Raw genomic sequence first — 22,332 nt, 5'->3', positions numbered from 1 at the left:
TGATCACCCAACCATTTCCAGACTCTTGTCCAACCAGCTCACTTTTTACTTTTCATTCTTGGTATACCATATAGTGTATATATTTCTTATGTAGCTTTTACATTGTTGTTCACCACTTCAATACATTTTGTGGGGAGTGGCATAGAACTCTTTAGATCCGTGGTTCTCAACCTGTGGGTCCCCAGATGTTGTTGGACTACAACTCCCATCATCCCCGAGCTCTGGCCTTGCTAGCTAGGGATGATGGGAGTTGTAGTTCAACAACATCTGGGGACCCACAGGTTGAGAAAGGCTGCTTTAGATGAAATTAAGAAATTCAGCCTACAGCCACACCACCCTGAAAGCACCCGGTTCCTCCCGATCTCAGAAGTTAAACAGGGTCGGGCCTGGTTAGTACTTGGATGGGAGATAAAATTAAATAAATTCCCATTCACTGGCCACAGTTCACAGTGGAACACATGCCACATTGGTGTAGCATCTTACTAACACAGCTGCAATCTTGGTATGGAAGCCCAGGCACCCCCTGATTTCTGTACCCCTAATTCAGTGTCATGGTCCCTAACCAGGCGCATGTGAGGTGGCCACAGAAAAGCTAAGAGCTTGTTACCTTTGGCCATGTTCTTATGCTCGACATTGGGAACTTGCTCTGTGAAGGCTGTACACCTGTACTGTGTTGGTCCCTGCTGGCTAAGAGGACAAGCCAGGTGATCAGCACAGCCTGAACTACCCTACATGAATCCGATGCACTGAAACCGTAGACGGCCTGCTTTCACAGAGCTCTGTGTGGTAGAAATTGAGCTGCTAGATCAGGGCAACTGTTTAGAATGTGATTATTCCAGCGCCGGCCTCATTCAAAGCCTGACATGATTGTTTCAGAAATTCCTAAAGCTGCCTCTCATTACAGAGCAGCAAGACATGATTTGGAGCCTCCAGAAGTGGTGCAATTTTCAGCTCACTTCATCCTGGGCTTAAGTGGTGATGGACAGTGAGCTCGGGAGCTTAGAAAAGGAGAGGAGAGCTTGTTTGCTTAGGCTGAATCTCCAGGGTACAGCTCACTGCTGTTCTAATGTAAATGTTTATGAGGGGTGTAATAAAATATTAAACGGCATGAATAATTGATATTTACTTTATAGCAATTCACACTCTTGCTTGTTTGAATAAAATCCATTATTTACAATATTCTACTTAACTAGGAGTTATTTCTCTCTTTGTTCATACCATTTGCTAATTACTTGTTCCTCCGACACGTTTCCCATTGCTGGATTGAGTCAGTTGTTTTATGTCAATGTTTAACAGCTTAGTATCAATATTTTAGATACAGAATGCTACCCTGAAGAGGAGCAGGAGGGCTCCACAAATTGGCTCTTTTGCCTGGACAAATATTTTTTTCATTTCTCTCTTCTCCATCGTTTGATGAATCTAACTCTGTTGTAGTTTTTAAATTAAAAATAGTTGAATAAGGCAAAATGTCCACAGATGACTGACTAAGCATGTTTTTATTTATGGTATTAATTTGTGCTATTATGAAATGCACCAAGGGCGAAAGGCTGGAATTCAAAATCCTCCCCCCCCCCAAAAAAAATACAAGAAGAAAGTAGAAATGTAATATATAATTGGTTGACTTTTAGCATCTAGACAGTGTGCAACCATTTTACAATGTTAAGACCCATCTGTACACTCCAGGCATGGCGCCATATTGGCCTGGTTCACATATCATGGTAAGCCCAACTATGGTTTAATGGGGCTGTGTGAAAAGTATGGCTCCTGAAAAGTTCAGCAAAGAATAAATCTTGGCTACCGATAGTAGCCAAGTGGGTTAAACCACTGTGCCGCTTGGGCTTGCCGATTGGAAGGTTGGCGGTTCGAATCCCCGTGACAGGGTGAGCTCCTGTTGCTCAGTCCCTGCTCCTGCCAACCTAGCAGTTCAAAAGCACGTAGGTACCGCTCCGGTGGGAAGGTAAACAGTTTCCGTGCGCTGCTCCATTCGTGGCTGGACTTAACTGTCAGGGATCCTTTTACCAATAGTAGCTAAGGACAGATCTTTAAAATGATCCTAAGTTCAGACAACACATTAAACCAAACCTTGACTTGGCTACCACACCACAGTGAGCTAAAAGGACCAGAGAGAAGCAAAGCAGCTGCAACCCTCATCAGGAGCTAGCACCTTCTTGTTAAGCAACGGCTTAGCTCAGCATTATATGTGAACATGGCTACTGGCATTGCTTCAGCAAGATGGCTGTTATTGCTCTGCAACAGGAACTGCAGGACAAGAAATGATTCTGCAACAGGAAATGCACAGTAAGTTCACACACACACAATTGCATCAGAAATGCATTTAAAAAGACGGGTCTGTTATCATTATGTCTAGCTTGACCCTCGTGGAGCCACAACATTAGTCTCATCTTAATGGCACCTCAAGGTCAAGAGTGCTCGAAGATTAGCTGAATAAACACAAACACTGATGGGTTGTCCTGTGGTTGTAATAACAGTCACTGAGCCAACTCAGGACTATTAGATTGGGGGGGGGGGGAGTAAAGGAACACGACATCTGTAGAGAGGAGACATTGCACACACCCATCTGCCCAAGGACCATTGTCTCCTTTGCAATAATTGTTAGTTACAGTTCTTGAATGCGTTTTTCTAAAACACGGGCACAAATCAGCTTACAAATAAAGAAACCAAATCCAACTTAAGCTAAGGTCCGTTGATTTCAGTGGGTCTACTCTGTATATGACCAATGTTGGCTATGATCCAACATCAATAGAAAGACTGCTATATAAAATGCCTTTTAGTCCCAGACTGGTGCACCAGGCAGCTCAAAATGCTTTAAAAAAAAACACAACGCAATTTTAAAAATATGACCACACCGTGGTTACAAATGCCATTAAAAGAATAGAAAGGATTTACAATATTCCTCTAAAAAACATGAAGTTCCACCATTTTAGCCCCTTAACAAACAAAACACCTACTACTTATAGTCATCAAACTAACCTCCAAGGATCACAGCGTTGTAGGCAGGGCTGAGCTACTAGATTGAAGCATCCAAGGAGCTCGTATGACTAAGTGATAGGCTACTATGATAACAAGCGGTATTACTCTCTTCCCAGTTGTCAGATGCCAGTATCTGTGCAGGAGACTGCTGATGACATGCAAGCTAATTGCTGGACAAAATTTCAAAATTCACTGAATTCCTTTGCCGGTACAAATCAATTGTGATGGCACTTTGGCAAACAAATATAAACAAAATATTTCAGTACTGTGAATAATAGAGGAACGTGTTGGGTTCCTGATGATTGTGCACAGTGAGGTCTTTAGCAGAAAAACAACATATCCTTAGAAGAAAAAGACTAGGTGCTAAACTTTTCCAACCAGCTGATTACACAGAGATTTAGGAAACAAACCATCGCAAAGAGACAAACATATGGAATGTAGGCTGTGTTCCAAGAAAACTGCTACATAATTATGTTAAAATTTACATTACCAGGGCAAGCAACAGAAAGGAATATATGTCAGAATCCCACTGCAATGTGCTACACAGAGGAAAAGCTTTTTCTTGGCAAACAGATTAGTTGTAAAGTAGCTTAGTGACTGGCTTGTTAGTCAGTAGAAAAGAGGAAATCTTGCAGCATTCCTTCTAACTGCAAACTCAAGTGTTATGTGGCACCAAGCTTGTAGCCAAAATGGGACTGGCTAGGAATAGGTTGCTGTCAAGAGAGCTTTATGAGGGCTTGCTTGCTTTGTAGCCTTTTTCCTGGATGTTCCTAGATACCAAAGGCATCCTGCTATACAAGATTCCAAGGCAGGCTAGCCATCCAAGGATTTTTATCCAAGAAGCTTTTTAGCCCAAGGTAGAATTAATGGGCATAGGATGGCAATAGCTTTGGCAGAGAGTGACTAGAACTCACCTGCCAGACTTGACATTGACACCCCACCACTTCGCTCTTCCCTGCCGCAAATTCAGAAAAGGAGCCATGAGCAGACAGGATTCCAGATCTAAAGGCCACTCATCTCTCCGTGTGGTACTGGCAGACTTGTGATGAATGGGAGTATTAAGTTAATCAAGTGATGAAGTACATGAATACTGTTCTTTTCTCACATTGGATTGTTGCATGCTGAGAGCGTGATCCATCAGCTGCCTTGAGGAGGGGGAACCCCTCTCGTATGGCTCCCCCCCCACCTCTCCTTTGAACTCACATATGATGATTTCTCAAGGAGAACCAAATTAAATATTACACACTAATGTTATCAAAGGCACACTAATAAGTATGAAAAGATGAATTCTGGGCTTGTATAAAGAGCAAAGTAATTTTCCTTTATATTGGGATGCTCTATCATGCTTCTGCAGCTGCTTTCCAAGGGCTACAAAGCTTTGTTTCATCAGAATTATCTCTTGATTTATCTTTAACCGAATTAGATTCCTGCGTTTTCTGTCTATTTTCTTGTTGCTGGCTTCCTTAAGTAGCAGAGCAATTCTCAGCAGAAGGATCGGAAAGAGAAAACTCATACCGTCTGGCTCCAGTAACCATATCTCTATTACAGCTCCTGCATCTATCAAAATTAGCTCATTTTAAAGTACATAAAATCCATTTGCACAACTGGAGAATCAAATAAACTCCCTATTTTTTATTTTAAATAAAATTCTTTATTATCCAGGACTTTCTGTTATCGTATGGTTTCCAAGAATGTTCATGTAATATATATCCAGTTACTCTTGCCTCAAGCAACCTTAAAAAAAACAAAGAAGAGAAAACCATTTGCCATGCCAATATCCAAAAACAAAATACACTCTTGGGCAGAACCCCTTTCGCACAGAAATAAAGATCTTTCTGACCAGTATATCATTATTCTGTGTATTATAAAATATTATCCTTAAGAATAGCTATGGGTGAATTCATCAGTGTTGACTTCTCTCAGTTTCTTATTTTTCTAATCTTATGCTCTGTTCTCTGCATTTCCCAACATCACTTGGCATTTTATTACTATTTTTAAAGTCCTCATGAAAATTCATCAGCAATTTCTCCTAATATACACATTTGCATGTACAGTTTTGCCTAATGTATACATTTTCACAAAGCAATTTCCTCTGGTACAATACATTTCTGTATGTCATTTCTCTAATACAGGGGTAGGCAACCTAAGGCCTGGGGGCCGGATGCGGCCCAATCGCCTTCTCAATCTGGCCCTCAGGCGGTCTGGGAATCAGCGTGTTTTTACATGAGTAGAATGTGTGCCTTTATTTAAAATGCATCTCAGGGCTACTTGTGGGGCATAGGAATTCGTTCATATTTTTTCCCCAAAAACATAGTCCGGCCCACCACATGGTCTGAGGGATGGTGGACCGGCCCATGGCTGAAAATGGTTGCTGACCCCTGCTCTAATACGTGCATTCTAAAATATATGCATTTTTGCACACATTACTTGGGTGGAGAACTGCATTGCAGATTTCAGAGAAGTGTGGATTTAAAGGATGGCAGCATTTTGGAATGCAAATCAGGTAGGTTCACTTTTAAATGTTACATAAATTAAATTTGTCCAACCATCCTCACTTAAGAAGAAGACTTCTGGATCAGATGAAGGATCTAGTAGTGACCAACCAGCTGCATGCAGAAAGCACCATTCTTTTTTATTTATACAAGAATGTCTGCACCTCTTTGTCATGCAAATCCAGTACCTTCTGACATGAAATCTGCAGTCTGGGAGTGCAAGGAAAATGAAGAGTGGAAAAAAGACAACAAACGGAAATATTAGAATTCAACAATGGAATTCATTGCTTGTGGTCATATTTCAAAGGTATCCTCTAAATCAGAGGTTTTCAACCTTTTCAAGTCCACAGATCCCTTGACCAACTACATTCTTTCTGTGGCGCCGCTGTGGGGCTCAGCAGCCCAGTTCTGTCACCCCTTGCCTGCAGAGCTGACAGCCCCTCACCCTTTTTCAAATACCCTCCCTTGTGGAGTGTTCTCTCAGCCTCCTCTCCTTTTCCCTCTCTTTGGGGGTCCTCCAGGCAGCTGCTGCTGCTGTCCCTGGCCTCTGAGCTGCCCTCCTACCCACCCCAAAGAGAGGTGCCTCCCAGAGGCACCATTCACCTGTGGAGCTTATAGCTTATTGCAACAATGGCAGTACAAGCTTTTGAGATGTGAGAGGGCATCAGAGGAGGGAGGGAAGGAAAGAGGGACAGAGGCCAGTGTTGCCCAGGGCACCTCTGACCATCATTCAAGGCACCCCAGGGTGCCACAGCTCCCTGGTTGGAAAACACTGGTCTAACTTATCAATGTACAGAAATATGTAACTTGGGAGCCCATCTGCTGCAGAAGGTCTGGATTCTGCACCTATGACATATAGCTAGAAATCTGCCAGTGCCCAGCCAGTCGTGCTTCCACTATAAACACAAATGCTGGAGCATGACAAAGACCCCTGAAATCTGGTGCTGACCTGACTGCCCTAGAGCTTTCTCTCAACTGGATGTCAAAACTATATATTCAAGCCTGTTGTAACCTTTCTGTATTGGGAGAACGAAGGATTTCCAACTATCTCTAATTATGCCTTACTTTTTGCTTTCTCTTCCAGTCTTTCTTTGTGGTATCTCAGCAGATGGGAGGGTTTGGGAAAGTATAGAGAACAGCAGGAGACAGGAGCAAAGCGTCCAACAATGAGGCAAGATAGGAGCTGAAATAAGAATTCATGGAGGAAAGAGACAGGAGCAGTGATGTAAGGGACTGCAGGAGAAGAGCAAAAAGACAACTTAGAGGCAAAAAATGTATTGCTTGGAGAGAGAGAAAACTAGTTCAACGGGGGAAGAGAAAGGGGTTAGCGAGTGAAACAGTTTAACTGAAAAGAGGTTCCAGCTGCAAATGGGAAAATTCAGAGATAGAGAGATCAAAAGGTGGACATATTAAAAGACCAAAGAGTTAGGACAGAGGATTTGACTTACTATACATCAGCTTTTATAACAACTATTAACAATGAAGTCTTGCTTATAAAAATTAACACATGATTGTTTGGTATGTGATATAAAGATAGACAGACGGATAGAAAAAAATTATTTAATCCATTTCCATACTGTCCTTTGTAATGAATAACCTCAGGGCAGTTTACACATATAAAATTATTCAAACTACAAAACACAATAGCAAATTGAAAACCAGTACTAAATTGCATATTCCCCTGGTGGCTCAAGTCAGAACCTGAGCACTTCTGAGGAGTGCAGTAAATCCATGTTTGTGTGATCTGGTCCCTTGGGGCTGAAGTTCAATAATGTACTGGTTCTTTTATGTTATAATGTATAGTACTGGTTTTGATCAATTGATTTTATGTCATTTTGTTTTAAATATTACCCGCTTCAAATCCTTCAAATGAAACAGGTTTAAAAGCTAACACTGAGGCAAAGGGAAAGTCTAAATAGGTAGCATATGTTGTCAATAGATTGTTCGGTTTTTTTGAAGAGAGAGAGATGCTTTTGCCTGAATACAACACCCACTGACCTTGAAATATTTCCCCTTCCAGATAGAGATCCACACCCTGTCATGAAGCTTACTCATGGACCTCTGGTCAGTTACCGTCTGTCAGGCTAAGCTAGCTCTCAGCCACTCTTAACTCCTTGGATGGAGGGTAGGATAAAGATTAAATCAAATATAATAAATCAAATCAGTGTTCATGGAACTTGATTCTTCACATGCTCTAGATATGCTCTGGATATGCAGCTGGCATCCTGGCTCAGTCTGGTCTCCAGCACCACACAGCATACGTACCTCAGGACCTAATGCACCCCAACCTTTCACCCCTTTGCAGGCCTGGTTCATACATTAAAAAGATTTAACATGAGAAACAGCATGCAGGGAAATAGCAAGTAAATATGATGTGCACACGAAGACTAAATACCCGGGAGATTCTCCTCACAGAATTATTCTTTCTTCCCTCTTCCTCACCTCATCCAAACATACCTTTTGAGGGATAGGGGATTGGTATGGACACTCTGCCTCATTTCTTGTGGCTTCCTGCCCACAACTGTGAGAACAGGATCAATGCATGAAGTAACAAATAAACCATCAGGGCATGTAAAAACAGAGTGAAGCCATGGTTTCCCCATGTAAGCTTCTCTGAGAGCAGCAGAGCACCATACAGTTCCATTGCTCCCGGGAGGACTTGTTCCATGCTATTGAAAGCCTGTGACAGCAAGAAGAGCCACATGCTGCGTTCTCCAGGCTGTGAGCAGCTAAGTGATTTGTGCAACTTTTTTAAAAGAAAAGAAAACCAATTAAAAATGGATAGAGGCAGCTGGGACCTTCAGGCCATGGGTAAAGGGTTCCACAAGACTTCAGACTCGAAAGTGGACTATAGTGGGCTTGTGACCTGATCCAAGTCACAACCCATCCAGATTAGATCAGGTGATTCTCCTTTGAAATCCACGCTCTGCATATTCTTCTTCCATCCATAGTTTGTTGTTGTTGTTTAGTTGTGTTTGACTCTTCGTGACTCCATGGATCAGAGCACGCCAGGCACTCCTGTCTTCCACTGCCTCCCGCAGTTTGGTGAAACTCATGTTAGTAGATTCCGCTTCTCCTTGTGCCCTCAATCTTTCCCAACATCAGGGTCTTTTCCAGGGAGTCTTCTCTTCTCATGAGGTGGACAAAGTATTGGAGCCTCAGCTTCAGGATCTGCCCTTCCAGTGAGCACTCAGGGCTGATTTCCTTCAGAATGGATAGTTTGATCTTCTTGCAGTCCATGGGACTCTCAAGAGTCTCCTGCAGCACCATAATTCAAAAGCATCAATTCTTCAGTCATTAGGTGTACACTTCTTTATGGTCCAGCTCTCACTTCCATACATCACTACTGGGAAAACCGTAGCTTTAACTATATGGACCTTTGTTGGCAAGGTGATGTCTCTGCTTTTTAAGATGCTATCTAGGTTTGTCATCGCTTTTCTCCTAAGAAGCAGGCATCTTTTAATTTCATGACTGCTGTCACCATCTGCAGTGATCATGAAGCCCAAGAAAGTAAAACTCTCACTGCCTCCATTTCTTCCCCTTGTATTTGCCAGGAGGTGATGGGACCAGTGGCCATGATCTTACTTTTTTTGATGTGCTTAATTCCCTCCTCCTCAGCATGAAGAACAACTGCTGCCTTGTCATGGTTCTCTTGTTGTACACCTCATCCACATACTCTAAAACACAGGCAAAGGGCTCTTTCATCCTATTCCCTAATTATTCTGGACTAAACTACACATGATAGGAGCAAGCAGTGGGAGACTTGAGCAGTGGGAGACTCTCCTTCCTTGGAGATTTTTATGAAGAGCTTGGATGGTCATCTATCAGGGATGCTTTAGCTGTGATTCCTGCATTGCTGGGGGTTGGATTAGATGACTCTTGGGGTCCCTTCTAACTCTACAATTCTGTGATTCACTCTTGACATAAACTTCTGTTTTCCCTTTCTCCATAGTCCATAGAGGTCATTTAAAAAGCATAAGAACGGCTTGCTGGACCAATGGTCCATTTAGTCCAGCAACCTCTTTTCCCAGTGGCCACCCATATGCCAGTGGGAAACCCATAAGTAGGACCTGAGCTCAAGAACACTCTTACCTTCCATGGTTGCCAGTGACTGGAGCACTGCTGTTTCTGGCCATGGAGGCAGAATATAGCCATCATAACTAGTAGTCAATGATAGTCTTAATCCCCCATGAATTTGCACAGTCTTCTTTTAGAGCCATCCAAGTTGGTGGTCACCACTGCCTCCTGTGGAAATGAATTCCAAAGTACTTAACTGGAGACAAGCTAAGAACGCATCTCTGTTGCCTCAGCTTCACTTGTAAACTCTGGAGCTGTTTTAAATGCTGGTGGGCAAAGCAGCCCAGAAGCTTTGTGGGTAAAATGGTGGGGGGTGGGAGTGATTCTCCTGCACTGGTGGAACCTACCTACACCATTTAGAATCATGCATAATCCCATGATTTTTAAGAAGATAACTCAAACTGGCCTATGGCCCTTTTGAAAATGAGTTGCAGGCCAGGGCCCTAACCGCTGAGTGTCAGAACTGAGTGTGAGGCCTGGTGCCAAACCTTGGCAAGCACCAGTTCCAATTAATCCCCTTGTGCTCTCTGTCATGGTTTTTGACATAACATTCGTTCGTCATCAACTGTTACGTTTGCCACTGCTGCCCAAGGAAAATATTCCAGTGCGTCAGGAAAGAGGCCAGGAGAGAAAAGAAAAATAGGTTTCGGGTGCCTGACTGACATGGTTTAGCCAAGGTTCTCTCCAGCGTCCCTCCTTGTTCACATGCAAAGTGAGATATAATCTCTGCTGAGATGAAAGCTCCAGAGAGCTGATAAGATATGATGAAATGTTTAATGGCCTTGTTTGCGCTGTCCAGTCTGATAGCAGAAAAGAGAGGCTCGTATGATAAAATCTTAAATCCATGAAAGTAATTGCTTCTGACATCGCCAACTATGCAGCAGCCTGCCCAAAACACTGAGCCTCAGATACAAATTCGATGGCTAATGAAGTGCGAAGAACACAGTGTTAGATACAAATTAAAGCCTACGTAACAAAAAGCAGCCCGGGTTTCTCGTGGTTTGTTGTGTGTGTTTGTGCATTTTAACTCCCTTGTTTTGTGCAGAAGAGAGATAAATAATCTGTTGGTAATAATTGCCCTTTTATATTTTTAGCCAATGCTGTCGCCTTGTGATTAACAGCAAGGAATGGCCACAGGGCAACTCATCTCCAGTAATGAAACCCCCACACTCTCCCCAAGAACTTCCTTGTGGAGGCTTTTTATAGATTTTTACATGGTCGAGGAAATGAACTATAAAAAATGAACTGCCTCAAAACTGACAAATCATTTAGCATTTCCTTAGGGTCTTGCATGTGTGTATGAGAGAGACACAGAGAGAGAGAGGCAGAGAAGAGGGGCATGAGGGATATTCTGCTAATCCATCCCCTCAGTGCAACGGCCCCTCCAGGGCTTACACACACACACACACACACACACACACACCTTTGTGCTCAACCCACACCTTCCCATATCTGCTCTAGAGGATTGAGGAAGCACCTACAACAGATTTAGTGGCGTGTGGAGAGAAAAGGGGGGAAGGTTTGATTACACAATTAGAAATACTTGCACTGACAGAAGTACTTACTTTATCCTGTGTAGAAGACAACACTAAATATTTCCCCGTTTTCTCATCTTGTATCTACGTAACCAAGGAAGTTTTGCCACCCAAACAAAATGATGCGCTTTTCTGCTATTGGTTGTCTGGTTGGTGAGCAGGTGCATGGGTGATTTCCTGAACTTATACCCCTTCTTTCTCCAATGAGCTGAAGGTGGTACTTGTGATGTCTTGTCCCTCCATGTTAACCCATACAACATTAGGAGGTTGATTAGGCTCAGGTGGAATGACTTGCCCAAGGTCACACAGAGTTTCATGACCAAGCAGGGATTTCAACCATGGTCTTCATGGTTCTAGTCACGCACACTAACCACTATAAGGCACTGTCTCTCACAGTTTTCCTTCATTGGGTGGCTTGAGAGAGTCTTTAAAAAATCTTCCGAAAGCAATGGGATGTTCTTGAATCCACAGAACGGCCTGGTCTTGGGCAGCCCCACTAGTGAGAGTGTGCAGAGTCCGTGGTGCTTTCTCAAACCATCAGAGATCACCTGGAGGTTCTGGTTCATAAACTGGCACCTTATACACATGGCTGCTGTGACTTCAGCCATCCAGGGTTTCATTACCTGAGTCACAGTAATTCAGGTGGAAGGCTCCAGTGGAGGGCTCCAGTTCATGCTATTGGCACATACCACCATGTGATCCCTGCTGCATCATGGCCTTCAAGATGCTGCAGGTGATCATCTGGGTCTGAACCAGATGTATATATGTGTGATTTCTTAATTAGTTGCAGTGCATAGGACAATAATTCATTTTTACATTTCAGTTTGTTAAAAAATGTCCAAGGTCAACCTGATGCAGGGAGGCTTCATTGTGACTCGAACATTTGCACGCTGGATTTTTAAACTAGTTTAACTGGTTTAAAGAAGTGTTGGCTCTTTCTTTTTCAAGGCATTATTTCATTGCTCCATCCTTTCCTGTTACTTCCTTCCATACTAGAATTGCCATATTTTGCTTCTAATAAAGTACCCCCAGTTTTTAAGAAGAGGGATACTTGGGGAAGTTCACTCCTATATGCATTTGCATGGCAGTAAGCCCCATGGAACTAGATTGAACTTACCATATTTTTTGCTCCATAGGACACACTTTTTTCCTCCTAAAAAGTAAGGGAAAATGTCTGTGCATCTAATGGAGCAAATGCGTGGTCCCTGGAGCCGAATTGCCCAGGGGCAAAAAGCAGATCGTGCTCATTTTTTTAGAAAGAGGGAAGGGGGTGTTGAAACAAAGCCACTGATCAGCTGATCAGCAAGGGATCGGGAGGGAGATAAGGGACGCTAGAGATAAAGGAGGCTGCCTGGGAGGCGGGAGGTAAAAGTACATGTATCCTCAGGATTTTTGCACTGGGTCACCCCAAATTCACCACCAGATCACATGGTATGTCCATGGCTACAGCCTGCACCAAAAAAATCACGCACCCACTATTTCATGGGGCCACAATGGCACAAAAACATGGTTACAAAGCATGGATTCACACAGATCCTCAGGATTTTTGCATTGGGTCACCTCAAATTCACCATCAAATCACATATCATGTCTGTGGCCACAGCATGAACCACAAAAATCATACATCCACTGTTTCGTTCAGAATATTTTTTTTCTTGTTTTCCTCCTCTAAAAACTAAGTGTGTCTTATGGTCAGGTGCATCTTATGGAGTGAAAAATACGGCATAATGAATTGAAAAAAATGTTTAAAATAACTTTTGTGAAAACAAACAAACCCAGAAGCCTTTTATTAGGAATTGTAGGTACCAGCATTCCAAAGGAACAGGTCAGTCCTTAACCCCTGTCACAAGATCTCACCAGAATCTGCCATTGTTGCTGCCAGGCACCGCTGCACAATCCAGGTAAGGGAGGCTTGGGCGGTGGTGAAATTCTCAGCATGTTGTACGCTGAAAGAAAATTATATGAAAATGATGTACCGGTGGTATCTGACTCCTAGTAAGCTTGCAAAAATGTATAAGACAAGTGCAAATATCTGCTGGAAATGTAAGCAAAAGGAAGGCACCTTCTATCATATGTGGTGGACCTGTAAGGTTCTAAAAGCATTCTGAGAAATGATATACGGTACTTAACATTTCTGTGTACTGCAGAGATTATGTGGATATTTGGTGGATCTTTATGATGTATTTAAATAATGACCCCTATCTCAATACCCTCACCAAAAAAATTACTTTATCTGGAAGTAGCTTTCACTAGTATTTTCCACATTTGTTTTCCTCACCCATGACTCACTTCATTTTTTTCCTGTTACATTTTCCCTTACACTTAGAGGTCAATGCTTTTTTATTGGGGTTTTTTATAGATTCCTCTATACACAAGCACACACAAACACATGCACACACAAACACATGCACACACAAACACACTCAGTATTGTAAAATACATTTATGCTTTTTTAAAAAGGTGATCCCCTTTGATTTATAACAAGCAGCTTTTTTTAAAAAGTCAAACATTAAAGTCGAACTTAGATCTGCATAGAGTTGTATAGGGTTGCAGTGTTAGAAGAAGAAGAAGAAGAAGAAGAAGAAGAAGAAGAGGAGGAGGAGGAGGAGAAGGAGGAGAAGGAGGAGTTTGGATTTGATATCCCGCTTTATCACTACCCAAAGGAGTCTCAAAGCAGCTAACATTCTCCTTTCCCTTCCTCCCCCACAACAAACACTCTGTGAAGTGAGTGAGGCTGAGAGACTTCAGAGAAGTGTGACTAGCCCAAGGTCACCCAGCAGCTGCATGCGGAGGAGCGGGGAATCGAACCTGGTTCACCAGATTACGAGTCTACCGCTATTAACCACTACACCACACTGGCTCTTGGCACACCAAGATGTTCGATGTTTACAACCAGTGCTTTTTTTTTTTTTCCTGGAATCGTTGTATTTTTATCCATTTACTGTATTTTTTATCCATTTACTGTATTAAACATTTGAACTATAAAATTGTGGTTTTCTTAAGTCCAAATGAGAGTTCCCCAAACATTTTTTTAGGAAAAAGCAGTGTTCACAACTGTTATTACCTTGAGCAGTGCCCTCATCAGAAGACCCTGTGAGATGTCAGCAGCACTCAAGTTTTAAAGTATTAGAAAGTAGTATTAGAAAAGTGAGTACACAGGTGTTCAGAGGGCAAAGAAGAGCAAATATAAGGTAAAGAACAGCAAATGCAAGATAAACAGATGGGTGTTCAATGGTGTATATCAAAGTTCCATCTGCATGCTGTTGTTCCATAGGCACATTATAGTCTTTGCCTGATACCGTGTGAAAGAAAAATACTCACGTTGTCCAGAACATTTGTTTTTCTGGCACAACAGAAAGCCTATGGTGGAAGTCTAAGCATAAAGGGGCGAGGGAGTCTTTAAAAAAAGAGAAATACTTTGATTAGGGCTGACCCCACACTTTAACTTCCAATTTCACCTACAGTGAAAACTGATTCGCTTTTCCATAGATATTACTGGCAAGCCCCCTCAAGACGATCTGTTTGTTAGTTTTGTAATTTTAACCTGCTTTTGAATAGTGTGGCACTGCATTAACATTTGGTCAAATGTCAATACGTAAATCTGATGGGCTGTGTTGATCCATGTGATTTTATTTACTGAAGTTCAGAGATGTCTTTATGGCATACATCACCGTGTAAAGGCATCTAATTTGCTATGTCACATCTAATTCGATCTGCCGATACATGATCTGATTTGAAGAAAATATTGCAATAGGCAGAATTGCATACCTAAATATGTACATTAGGAAAAATGTGCACTAGATGCTGATCAATTGTTGTGAGGACAAGCTACTGTGGCAATGTGGAGAACTGCATTTACAGATAGGATAAACGAGAAGCTGAGAAGAACCTAAACTGACAAATGTGTTCATCCTTACTGAGACTGAACCTTCAGTCTGAGATTCCATAAAGCTCTTCCTTTATTCTTCCCCTCATGCCTGTTTCCACAAAAGGGTGCTATTTTATCTCTACATAGAATCATAGAAATGTAGAGCTGGAAGGGACCCCAAGGTCATCTAGTGCAAGCCCCTGCATTGCAGCAATCTCAACACATAGTCTCCCATCCAGTTTGAAACCACACCAGCCCCTGCTTAGCTTTGCAGATGTGGTAGTAGTTTTATTGCTGCACCACTAGCTACAATGGACACAAAGATAGCTAGTACAGCTATTCACATGGAATGCCATACTCTTTCAAATAATCATGCAGGAAAATTAATGCTGACCCTTTATTGATGTGTGCAGAGCACCAAAAGGCATGATTGGGCCAAAGCAGTTCAACATGCTCGCCATAGATTTGTCCCTGAGCTAAACCCCAGGGGCGAGCCTGACTATAGTTTAGAGTACTGATGTCATGAAGATTCAGCTTTGATCATTTCTGAAAAACTGTCACTTAGTGAGCTAGTCCAGGGTGTCTAAGCTAAAACTGTCACAGCGTTTGAACATCTTGAATCATTATGCACATTAACCTTGAGAGTTATCATGAAAGAGCATTTGCTGATGCACAGATAACCACAAGGTAGAGAGGGAGGAAAAGTGTAACAGAACACGGGTTCACGGTCATGTATCATTCAAGAATGCTCATGCTGTAGATGACTTGGCTAATAAAGATGCAGAGAAGATTTCCCAAGGTCTCTAGGACAAATTTGCCATAAGATCTTTCAAGATCATTGTGGGCAACATCATGAATTTCATGAAGAAGCTTTAGGCACAATTTAGCATGCATACCATCCCCTGGACTTTACTTGTCTGTGACTTAAATGTACATTCAGAGGACATTTCAAATACCGGAAGAGGAAGAAAAACCTCCATGGTTCCTATATAACCTCATGCCAGCAAGTTCAGACAATGCCTTGTATTTAGCCACACATAAAATTTACCTGGACATTTAGCTAGTTATGTCCCCAGCATTGGTGAGTCTAATTAAAAACTCGGATTGCTGAGTGGCAGACAGTGATCGTAGCTATTAAACATACCTTTTATTTAAGTTGTATCTCACCTGTCTGCCTACTGGACCAAAATAGTAACGATAGCTATAATTAATACTGAGGTTTGTTACATAGAAGGATATGCATTTTTCCTGATTCTGTTGCTGTTTCTCTGAGTGGTGAAATTGAAACAGAAATAAATATCAGGAACACCCGGAACAAATCAAGAATATCAGGAACATGCGCTGTTACCCCTGAGCTGCCTTGAGTCCCTCCAGGAGAAAATGTGGAGTAACAACAACAGCAGCAGCAGCAGCAGCAACAGCAACAAAACAGCAACAAAAGCACAGTTTTGAGAACCCTGAAGAGCTGAAGGGATCAGGTTTGGATCGGCCAGCTGTGATGCAGAAGGAGGAAGAATCAGAGAGAGTGGATCTCCCTCCTTCACCACGACTACTTTAGAATGGGGAGCCAGGATTCCAGCTCTGCCTACTCCAGTGACCCTTCTGCAAAGGACAAAGCCTCCATAGAGGCTGGGGAGTGCTCTGACCAGCTGGAGGGGCAGGCAGGAGGCAGCAACAACTGAACAGTAACCTGGAAAGGAGGATGCAGTCTTGTTACCTAGAACCAGGCACCCCCTTTGCAGATAAAGGCAGACGCACCTGCCCCAACAGAGTGTGCATTTGCAACCCCTATTTTCTTGCAAAGTGAGTGAGTCTCACAAAGTGATCACATCACACGTCACCTTTCAAGCTTGCTGAAACTTGTTCATGAAACTTGTTGAGACATCAACGTCACTTCAGTCCAGTTCTGATTTTTTTTTTTTTGCCTTGTCCCCGAACTCCAAACTCGTGATTCCTGAGCACTCTATCTGCTGCCAAGCATCTACCATTACTTGCCTGAATAGGGACCTCTTTCTTGCCTCCCAACCTCTGCTTGTGTGTGATAAGTGAGTACAGGACACTGTCCCAACTAAGTAATAATAATAATAAAAACCAAGCAATTTTGGTTGAATTGTGGTTCTGTCTCTTCCAAATCTTAATAAAAAAAATTCTACCAGTCATTTTGAATGTTGCCATATTTTGATAACCCTTTTCATAAGCTACTCTAATGATCATTCTATATTCTTTCAGGATTTCAGACATTTTGTGCCAAAGACTCTCCTCCCTGGAAGAGAGGGGAGTGGTTGTGGGCGGGAGCCCGAGCACCGCCCCTAGCAGGGGGCATTAGCCCCCTGCCTCCTCCTCTCACCTGGCTGGCGCCCACGCCCCCTTGGCAGGCATCCAACCATTTGTTTTCTCAAGGTTCTTTACTTTTTTCTCCTAAGCCATTTTCATGCCTGTGTGGAAATATACATGTTGAAGAACAATGCTTTACACACAACCTCAACAAGTAAACAAACTATGGTGCAGTGTAACTGCAGCACATACATGTGCAAAGAAGGGGGATGATTCTAGACCTTTAACTGAAGTAAGCTCTTTAGAGTATTCAAGAAATGACAACACATAAGGAAACAGCTGGAATACAGATGTATTCCACATAAACTGGCTGACAAATGCCAGGAAAACTGGATTTGTTTGGCTAATTCTAATCTCAGGGTTCAGAATCAAACTAAAAGAATCACAGCATACTTTTTTGTAAATGTATGTTTTTGTACATGTAAGTTTTTAAACTGTTTTTAATGTTGTATTCAAATTGTAGTAACCCACTCAGGACTTTAAGGTTAAGGGAGGGTAAATAATAATATAAAGGTACTATTTTGAGCCATCATCTAAGTTTCTTGCCTCTATTATTCTCGACATGAGATAATATTTCCTCATACTATGTTGGTCTATGTTAATTGTGGGCAATGTACCACACAATGGTGAACATGTGCAGTATTACAATTTTCTATCCTCTCAGCCTTCCAGGGTTCCTCAGATTCAATACAGGGACACAAATGGCGCTGTGGTCTAAACCAATGAGCCTCTTGGGCCTGTCGATTGAAAGGTCAGCGGTTCGAGTCCCCACGACAGGGTGAGCTCCCATCACTCTGTCCCAGCTCCTGCCAACCTAGCAGTTCAAAAGCACGTCAAAGTGCCAGTAGATAAATAGGTACCGCTGCAGCAGGAAGGTAAACAGCGTCTCCATGTGCTCTGGTTTCTGTCACAGTGTTCCATTGCAGCAGAAGTGGTTTAGTCATGCTGTCCACATGACCCGGAAAGCTGTCTTTGGACAAACACCAGCTCCCTTGGCCTGAAAGCAAGATGATCGCCACAACCCCATAGTCACATTTGACTGGACTTAATTGTCCAGGGGTATACCTTTACCTTTTACAGGGACCTGCTATGCAACCCACAAATCTCACATTCATTGCCATCATAAGCACATCCCAGTGTAAGAAGTACCCTGATGGGTCAGGCCACTGACCCATCTAGTCCCACATCCTGCTTTTGCAGTGGCCAACCAGATCCCTGTGGGAAGCCCCCAAGCAAGACACGAGTGCAACAGCAGTCTCCCCAACTGCTGTTCACTCTGACGGCAGAGGCAGAATATCGCCTTCATGGCTAGTGGCCACTAACAGCCACTCTCATCTATGCACACTGGTGTAGAACTGGTGATGGAACAGATGATGGATGAAGCAGCCTTGGCACATATTGTGCAAGGTCACATACATTGTAACTGGCAGCCCAATCCTCTTTATTAAATGCCTTGTGCAAATATGTCCTTAGAAAGAGCTGTCCTTGGCCATGGAGGTCTCTGAAGCTATTGATGTTGTTTACTTATTGTCTTAACTTTTGAATTAGATTTATTTCTGCCCACTTTTTTTTCATTTATTTTATAGGTGCCTGCTGTTTTCATTTTACCTCTTAAATCACAAACCGTTTTGAATGAAGAGGTCTCTTCTGCAGTTGTGGCTTTGAGGCCATTTACGTAAATTTATTACAGCTATTTCATGTCTCGCAAAATAAAATTTCTACAAATCTAGTCTCAACTGCCCATTAGAATGGCAAAGGGGGTGTGAATGGAAGGCCAGTATATTGCAGGGATTCCTGCTATGAGAGTGTGTGCACACACACACAGCACATAGAGATACATTTCATGCCCTATGATGGATGCTTGACTACCAGTGGGCATGTTTTTCCCTAATGCAACAAGGTCCTTAAGTGCAATGTTTACCTTTTTTTCTCATGGGAAGGAATGCCAGCCATCTACCTTTGTAGCAAAAAGCAAAGGGATGCACTCAGGAATGAAGACTAGCCCTGTTTTCTGACCCTGATAACTCCAGCAATTCAAAAATGTTTCCCTCTCTCTGCAGTAGCTCCACTGGGGTTCTATTTCTTGGTCCCACTAAAGCATCAGGAGTGCAGTGAAATGTTCTGAACAGACTATATGGATAGATCCTCTTCAAACGCCTGCCTGATCTGGCACCCTCCAGATGTTTGGGACTCCAGCTCGCACCATCCCTCAGCCATTGGCTATACTGGCTGGGACTGATGGGCGTTGCAGTCAAAAACATCTGGAAGACATCAGACTAGAGAAGGCTGTTCTAGGCATCTTGCAAATAACTAAAAAGAAAATAATAAAAAGCCAAGAAACCATCAACAGTCATTTAAAAGAGAGTGAACTACAAGTGAATCAAAGCAGCAACAGCCCATCTTAAGCAGCAAGTTGGTGTGGCGGGAGAGGGTGGGAAGTGTGGCAGGAAGATTCGAGGGCAATCAAAGAAACATTTAAACATTTCAGTGTAGTGTAGTGTAGTGTAGTTCCGATGTAACCTTATTTGCAGAATATTGATAGATATTCTTTTTCAAAATGAGAGCAACAGCATCAAGTGATACTGAGGACAATCCTAGTTGTGTTTTTCAATGTATTTCTTATCAATAAAAAATCGGTGTGGCACGAACGAAGTTTTATTCTGAAAATGTGGCCCAGAAAACAGTTTGAGAACCAGGGCCTAAAGCATGGGTAGGAAAACTAACGCCCGGTAGGCAAACTAAGGCCCAATCGCCTTCTAAATCCGGCCCGCAGGTGGTCTGGGAATCAGCATGTTCTTACATGAGTAGAATGTGTCCTTCTATTTAAAATGCACCTCTGGGTTATTTGTGGGGTATAGGAAATCGTTCATTTATTTATTTTTCAAAATATAGCCCGCCCACCCCCACAAGGTCTGAGGGACAGTGGACTGGCCCCTTGCTGAAAAAGTTTGCTGACCCCTGGCCTAAAGTGTTGTTCGAACAGAGCATATGTCTCATGACACTGTAAAACAGGTAGGTGTTTTCCCCCTCTTTGATATCTGATTATGGGGTATTACAAAAACAAAAATTTGGGAGGGTGAACATGTACACGGGTCCTCAAGTCTGACGTTACAGAGCTTTCTTTTTATTGCTTTATATTGAACATTTTCATTACCATCACAATACTGCAAAAACAAATTGCACTGAAAGCGTGCAGTGAATTGACACAGATTTGAAGCAGATGTATTCTAAAATAGAGGCTACAAACATTTAAAAAAGAAAAGAAGAAGAACTTTCCCCCTAACATTTCATATCTATCCATGGCTAATTCTTCCCATTGCTTCTGGAACAGCAGCTCATAAAAAAAAGCATCTGCATTTGACAATATATGTGGGAAGAGTGAGTTCTCTGGAAATTTGCTTAGCTAAGGAAACACTGGGAATTTGGATTGCTCTCAAGGAGTATTTGCCAAGAAATATTTGCACATGTTTCAATGTAACTTTAAGGGATTCACAGCAAGCAACCTGTTTCAATCCACAACTGCAATTGCTGGCTTTGTACAGTAAAAACCAGAAAGGGAAAAGTTCAAAAGGTGATTCCCCCCCCCCCAACCCCGATACAACAGTGGCTAAAGCTACAGGCACATATGGCAATTTTTTGGTGCTGGTCCACAACATTGGGATTTTGGGATTCATCTCCTAAACATCCATTCCATAATGTAGTATACAGTGGTACCTCGGGTTAAGTACTTAATTCGTTCCAGAGGTCCATTCTTAACCTGAAACTGTTCTTAACCTGAAGCACCACTTTAGCTAATGGGGCCTCCTGCTACCGCCGTGCCGCCACTGCATGAATTCTGTTCTCATCCTGAAGCAAAGTTCTTAACCCAAGGTAATATTTCTGGGTTAGCGGAGTCTGTAACCTGAAGCGTATGTAACCTGAAGCGTATGTAACCCGAGGTACCACTGTACTAATATATCTTGTTGCAACAGTGAAGGTGATGATGATGGTGCATCCAAGTCATTCAGAATATGCAGGCAGAGGGAGCAATAGGAATAGAAGCGCTTGCATGTCCTTCAACAACTGTTGGAAACTGTGTAGGAGAAGCCATAGTTCAGGAATGAGCTATCTTCTCCAGTATGAGGGCCACATCCTGGTTCCAGGCAACCTTCCAGGAGCCACATGCCAGCAGTAGACAAGGCCAGAGGCAAGAAGTGGACACATGTAACTGTACAGTAGGCTAACTTCTGCACGCACACACACCAACACTCCTTCCATCTTGCCTCCATCCAGGCAAGCAAGAGTCTTTGAAGGCCCATCCCAGTCAATCAAAAATACTAAAGGAGGATGCAAAGCAGGGGTGGTGAGGGGCATGGCCTAGGAAGAGGGGAGTGTACCTAGGGAGGGGGTGTGGCCTGGGGAAAGTCCTGACAGCCTGATGGAGAGCCTCAGAGTGCCGGCCCCTGTGCCTGAGGCTCTCCATGCCTGCTGTAGCTGAAAGCAGAGGATGAGTCCAATCTTCTGGTCCTTGAGCAGCCTTCATTCGTTACTGCATTCGGTTCTCTCTCGACCAGCATACACAGTCCAATTCTTATGGGTGTGACTCCATGGGCAAGCCTCACTGCCAACTCCTTTTATCAATTTTCTTCAGTTCACTTGTATACTTATTCACATTTCAACAGAAACCTCCAAGCGGTTTGCATACCTTGTATGATTATGCAGGACTAAGAACCAGGCCTCTCTTGCAACCTGCTTTCTCTGGCAGTTTGTCAAAAACCAGGTCTGATGAGCTTTGCATGGTGTGGTGTTTGTGTGTGTATCAAAAAAAGCCAGAGCACAGGATTCTAATTGATAGCTGTTCTCAAGGTTGTAGACATTTTAACAAAGAAAATAAATAAATAAATTCCTTTCCCCAGCTATAATGGCAGCAACCTTGAAATCAATTAATTAAAATAGGAAAGAATCACTCATTGTTAAAGATCCATCCTGGCAAAAAAAGGGAGGGGGGAATAACCTTACTGAAATAATAATAGCTATTTATCCTGTACAACATGGG

The 22,332-nt window shown here is 42.7% G+C and overlaps 1 protein-coding gene across 13 annotated transcripts in view; it reads right to left on the bottom strand.

The window, feature by feature from the left end:
• Positions 1-22,332, bottom strand: part of LOC308473893 (uncharacterized protein) — a 111,382-nt gene that overhangs the window by 27,720 nt on the left and 61,330 nt on the right. For 6 of the 13 annotated variants that reach the window (XR_013984356.1, XR_013984357.1, XR_013984358.1 and 3 more), the window contains one exon: positions 12,953-13,041. The exons of 4 other annotated variants lie outside the window; for them this stretch is intronic. Coding sequence is in view for 4 of the 9 variants with exons in the window: in XM_080999798.1 (XP_080855924.1) it covers positions 12,953-13,041 (89 nt within the window). In the remaining 5 variants the exon portion in view is untranslated. Of the gene's footprint in view, positions 1-3,905; positions 4,037-12,952; positions 13,042-14,416; positions 14,493-22,332 lie in introns of those variants that run through there. 3 more of the 13 variants (XR_013984363.1, XR_013984364.1, XM_080999796.1) reach the window with 2 other exon arrangements.

Source organism: Podarcis pityusensis (genome assembly GCF_964106645.2).
Source record: "Podarcis pityusensis genome assembly, chromosome: 3".
Taxonomy (NCBI): domain Eukaryota; kingdom Metazoa; phylum Chordata; class Lepidosauria; order Squamata; family Lacertidae; genus Podarcis; species Podarcis pityusensis.
The sequence above is the reverse complement of the archived record's forward strand: the minus strand, read 5'-3'. Positions and strand labels throughout refer to the sequence as shown.